The sequence below is a fragment of the Egretta garzetta genome, unplaced genomic scaffold (assembly GCF_000687185.1).
Source record: "Egretta garzetta isolate BGI_Z169 unplaced genomic scaffold, ASM68718v1 scaffold118, whole genome shotgun sequence".
NCBI classification, from domain to species: Eukaryota; Metazoa; Chordata; class Aves; order Pelecaniformes; family Ardeidae; genus Egretta; species Egretta garzetta.
In genome coordinates, this window is record NW_009260484.1 from 627928 (window position 1) to 633859 (window position 5932).

The window sequence follows — 5932 nt, forward strand, 5'->3', positions numbered from 1 at the left end:
GTTAATTTTCATTAGAAGGGTAAGTGTAAACCCATGAGTCTTAAATATGAAAAGCTTTTTTTAAATGAAAAGGATTAAGGGGAAAGACAGGTTTGGAGAATGAAGTGAATGTGAGGGCATTAAAAAAACAACAAAAAAGTAGCTGGAGGCACTTTTTGAATAACTAGCGTCCTCCAGATCCTAGAACACCTGTGAAATCAAGACACTGGAGGAGGTTGCCCTTGCCTTGAATCCTTTCCAGCTATTGTCACAAAAATTTAGGAAATTATTTTAGCAAAATGATCAACCAGTTTTAATACTGTACAATAAATTTGCTTTAGTTTTCTTTGGACATGCTCAGTATCTCTACCTGGAGTTTGTCCTTCAGAATAGCCAGTTTGCTGGGATGCCAGTTTTCTGGCTCTTAAAGGCAGTGGAGAGGTGGGGACAGCTTGGATCCTACCATTGTCCTGGTAAGGGAAAAGGGAGAGAGCTTAAGGCTACCCCTAACCATTCCAGCAATTATGGAGCTTCATATTTCTGTACAACTTGATGGCTGAGATATTTGTGAGGCTTCTTTTTTATCTCAGCATATTTAATGTAAAGGCACTAACCTGTAGTGCAAGCATGTGCCTGTACAACTACAAATTCTGTGGGGAAGGGATTTCCAATTTCTGCTATTAAAGTATTTTCTCAGATTCTGCAGTTTGAAAAGTCAGGGAAATTACTACTGCTAAAAATTTTGTATGGATATGAGTTAGTCTGTCTAATGAGTGTGTGTGTGTGTGTGTGCATGCATTAAAAATCTTGCAGTGTAGAAAGTATTTTTAAAATATTTGTGAAGGTTTTCAACTAAATTTGATTATTTTAGGTAATTCAAGGTGTTCAATGCCACATGAAAACCTCATGGTTTTTATCTGTCACAAAAAACATGTACATGTAGAGACAGCTCATGATATCTGTTGTCCTGTTGTTTGCATAGGAAGTGACTGCCATTCCTGAAGAGATGTTGAGTGATTTTTGCGCTCCACTTTCTATTTGTTAACTGGCTCTTCAGTAAGGAGTCAGAACAAAATAAGGTTGAATATTCAGTGTTTGAATGGATGTCTTCTATGCTGGCCAAAACTGAAACTTTAAAATTTCAGGAAATAGGAAAATGCCTCCATCTCGGAAGACCAATGAGAATTCTTTGTCTTTTTTTGATCTTTGCCTTTTTCCTCCTGTGAGCTGCAGCTGGTTTCTTCAGTTCACATGTATATTTGTGGAATGTACTTGGTTGTTGTTGTTGTTTGTTAAAGCTCTTGTGATCCAAGTTGGGTTGCTTTGCAGAAACATGTTTTATTGTGGACTCCCATCCAGTTTTCATCTATCCCTGCAGCTGTATAGCCGGTGGAGGCTTTTGGAGCTCTGCAGCTGTGGAGACAGGTCAAGAAGGAGAGCTTTCCTCTTTGTTGTAGCTGTTTAAGTCATATCAGCCGTACATGTCTGTACAAGCCTGTTCCCAGGGACAGAGCCTGTGACTGTATCAGGCCTGATGACAATACAGCAGGAACACATTTGTGCCTCTGGGGAGACTGGTGATACATGAAGCCTACACATTCCCTTACACCTTTATGGAGGCTATTTTTTTTTTCTGGCTCATTGTCACCCAGACAGGAGAGACATTTACTTTAAATCTCCCGGAATATAGCTGAAGCAAGGAGACTGGTCAAGGAATAGGGGCTCCTGAGAATCTGTGGCAGCATATCTTTTGCCTGCTACCTTCTTCTCTTTCCTAAAAGAGGCTGGGAACTCCTCCAGTACCATCCAGTGAGTGATCTTCTGATCCCAGAGACTGCCTGGGGATTGCTGCCACCATCACCTCAAAATGAGGCCACCCTCAGCAGCCCCTGCCATTAGCAAGAAAAGAAGTAGGAACATTTGAGGTTCTGAAGTATATGTGAGGTATTTTCTTGCAGATGACAGGTTTAGCTCCACAGAGGCACTTGGAGAAATAAAAGTAGTAATGTGAAGTTAATGTAACTAAGTTAAAGTATGCCTGAGTGCCTCTGGGAGGAGTGAAGAGGAAACTGATTCACGTTTATTTTCTTGGCCACCCCCTGTGTATGAGTTGTGAGTTAGAAGCAGTGAGATACATCTTATTTGTTCTTTTCTGCCTCTTCAGAAATGAGCATATATCCAAAATGTCATGTGTCCAGGTTAAGTGTGGTAAGCATAATCCACCCATGAAAGAGAGCAGAGGCTGTTTAGGCTATTGTGCAACTACTATTCACAGCAAAGTCACAGTAGCAAATTTTAGACAGCTCTGTCCAGTCCTCTGGACCAAATGCCTTTTCTCCAGAAAGGTTGGTTGTGTCACATACTGTTTGTTTAACGGCTCTCAGTGAATAAACTTGATAATTAATAGAAGGCTTAATGGGCCACATCCAGTCATTCTTAGACATTCACATGATGTGTGGATCCACATTTGAAAGGTGAGGGTGTTTTTTCAACAGCTGGCTGGTGTGAAGGGAGTGACCACGTACAATTCTTTCTATTTCTTTTGGAACTGAAATTGGACTAAAATTGATTTGTACCAGTATTTGGCTTCATTGCATCCCACACAGCCTTCCTACTCTTTTTCAATGGAAGTATGAACCTTGAAAAGTATATAGCAGTTTCCACAGTGGCTGAATTAAACCTTGGAGTGCTATATATTTATTCTGCATCCTTCATCTGAGTTAGAAATTACTAATGCTAAAGCAGTAAGGTCATTATCTGCTATTTCCTGTTGCTTTTGGAACAACTAACTATCCAAGAAAAACTGTGCACATACAGTACTAAAACATGTTCCAAAAAGGATTGGTCTGCAAAAACAAAGAACTGTGTCTAAATTCCATCAGTTAGCTAATATAATTATCTCTAGTGCTTTGGAGCTTGATTATCTTTTAAGTATTGCATTGACTAAATTTAGAATAAGTCCAGTTTTCAGAGTGGTGTCACATATGCCAGTACCAGAGAAGGGGAGATATTAGTGATTATAAAATTGATTCTAGATCCTGGCCTGCTAAGGAGGGTAGAATAAGATTCTGATAATCTCTACTGATTATTTCTCTGCTATCAACTCTTTTTTTTTTCCACGTCTACCCTGCAAGGCAAGTTTACATGCAGATTTGGGATGCCCTAAATTTATCATTCGGTGTATTTGTGAAAGTTCTGTGTATTGAAACTTCATTAGGCAAAATGTGTATTCCTCTTCCAACTGGCATGAAGTAGATTTTGTTGGACTGCAGCCAGAAAACTAAGAGAAAACTTATTTTAAAGAGTTGAGAATGCTTATGAGGTTGACATTGTGTATTTGGAATAAATATCATGTCTAGGCATGTTTTGTCCTCTGTTCTCTTACAGACTTGGGAAGCCCTGAAGGGATAGCTGTAGATCATCTAGGTCGCAACATTTTCTGGACTGACTCTCAACTGGATAGAATAGAAGTGGCTAGGCTGGATGGGCGCCAGCGTCGCATCCTTTTTGACACTGGCCTGGTGAACCCCAGAGCAATTGTTGCAGATCCTATGAGAGGGTATGGATATGTTGCCAAGATATACGTACAAAGATTGATTTTTATTTATTTAACATGACCATATACTCCGTGTCCATGTTTTTAGGCTGTCTGTAGACAATAATAGGAGTATCTTTTCCTAAAACAAGTAACAAAAATGGAACAACCTACTTGTGTCCTGCATCTGAGTGGTACACTGGAAATAAAACTTGCTCTAAAATGCTCGCTAGGTAAAACAATGACACTTTGAGAGGTTTGTCAAATACTTGTTTTTACCTTGCTTTCAATACATTGTTTGCAGGATGACAAGCATTGCACTTACCTTAAAAAAAATTTTTTTTCAAGATTACTGGACTCCGAGAGGGACTTGGGGGTGCTGGTGGATGAAAAGCTGGACATGAGCCAGCAATGTGCGCTGGCAGCCCAGAAGGCCAACCGTACTCTGGGCTGCATCAAAAGAAGCGTGGCCAGCAGGGCGAGGGAGGTGATTCTGCCCCTCTACTCTGCTCTGGTGAGACCTCACCTAGAGTACTGCATCCAGCTCTGGAGCCCTCAGCACAAGAAGGACATGGAACTGTTGGAGCGGGTCCAGAGGAGGGCCACAAAAATGATCCGAGGGCTGGAGCACCTCTCCTATGAGGACAGGCTGAGGGAGTTGGGCTCGTTCAGCCTGGAGAAGAGAAGGCTGCGGGGAGACCTGATTACGGCCTTTCAGTACCTAAAGGGGGCCTATAGGAAAGACGGGGAAAATCTTTTTAGTAGGGCCAGCAGTGACAAGACAAGGGGTAATGGTTTCAAACTAAACCAGGGTAGGTTTAGACTAGATATAAGGAAGAAGTTCTTTACAATGAGGGTGGTGAAACACTGGAACAGGTTGCCCAGAGAGGTGGTGGAGGCCCCATCCCTGGAAACATTCAAGACCAGGTTGGACGGGGCTCTGAGCAACCTGATCTAGTTAGTGGTGTCCCTGCTCCTGCAGGGGGGTTGGACTAGATGACCTCTAGGGGTCCCTTCCAACCCAAAACATTCTATGATTCTATGATTAAGCAATTTGATATTTTCATTTCCATCATGACAGCCCTTCTTCCTGTACAGTATTCTTTCTTTGAAAACTCCCACATGGTGTGTCACCATTTTCCCTTCTGTCATTCAGATGCATGATAAGGTCTTATTTGGGCCTCTGTTTGAAGATGCAGATAACTACATACTTTAAAAATTGAGCCTGTAAGCTGCAGTCACAGAAATAGCCAAGCAGAGTGTCAGTAGGAAAGTATAAATGTTTTCAAGTTATGGTTCCAGCCTGCAAAAACGGAAGTATGTGCTTATTTTTGTGTCTTTGATCTGTTGATATTTTGTTCCCTGAATATTGGAAGACATACAGGGAAAATTAAAACTATTACAGAGCCTGTGGTAGTACTGCATTTCTGTTCATTAATGTCTGAACTTGCCTGCTATTGTCTTGGTGCAACCTTCTATAGCATGGCCTCTGCTAAGAAGAGACATTTCAGTCAAAATACTCAGAAGCACAGAAGCAGAGGTCTTCCTTTTCAGTCTTGAGTTGCTGGGAAGTTCTACTAAATGGTTGCTTAATTGATATAATAGGCCTTTTGAATGCTCTTAGGTGAGAATTCGTTTATGAACAAAAGTACTATATGCTCAGAGAGAGTTTTTGGAAGATGTATCCTCATTCCAATGTTGGCAAACAAGCTTCATAATGAGAAAAGAATGCATGTGATCCACGAAAATTTGAGTGATAAAAAAAACTAAATGAAAAAGTAATGGTGTTGACTTTTCTCATTCCTCTAGCATAAAATAAAATTTTACATAATAGTCACATAATAGCAGGATGAAAACATCTGTGGATGTACATCAAGTGACAGCATAAGGAAAAATGAATGGTGTGAGAGAAGGGGAGAGGCATGAGTGTAATCAGACTGAGGAGAGACCTCTGTTCTTGCAGAATCCCACTGATGGAGTAGGGCTCCAGGTTCAGGTCAAGCAGCACAGACTTCTGTCTCCTAGTAGATTCCATGGGAGGGGGGCTGGTTAAGGAATAAACAACAAAGGTGCTTACATTGAGGGGCTATGTAAATTCTCAGCCACAGAAAGAGCATCCAGGGAAAAAAAACACCACTAAAAAATGGCCACTAATAGTAAAGCATCAATGAATTAATGGCCCTCTTTGGTGTTCTCCCCTGACTATAAACTGCTCTGACCGATTCCATTGTTGTTTATTTGGTGCACTGAAAAGAAAAATGTAATTTTGAATGAGTCCCACAAATGTATGCCAAGTGCTCCTGCTGCTGAGCCTGAGCAGACATGATGGGTGGTGGGGAGGAGAACTGTAGACTTATATTTTGAATGGTCCTCAGAACTGTTGAAATAGAGGTCTTTCTCCCTGGCATCTTGCACATA

At 41.1% G+C, this 5932-nt stretch overlaps 1 protein-coding gene across 4 annotated transcripts in view; it reads left to right on the forward strand.

The window, feature by feature from the left end:
* The window catches only part of NID1 (nidogen 1), a 74093-nt gene that overhangs the window by 61926 nt on the left and 6235 nt on the right, over nt 1–5932 (forward strand). For all 4 annotated transcript variants that reach the window (XM_035899703.1, XM_035899702.1, XM_035899704.1 and 1 more), the window contains one exon: nt 3367–3538. In XM_035899703.1, coding sequence (XP_035755596.1) covers nt 3367–3538 — 172 coding nt within the window. The remainder of the gene's footprint in view (nt 1–3366; nt 3539–5932) is intronic.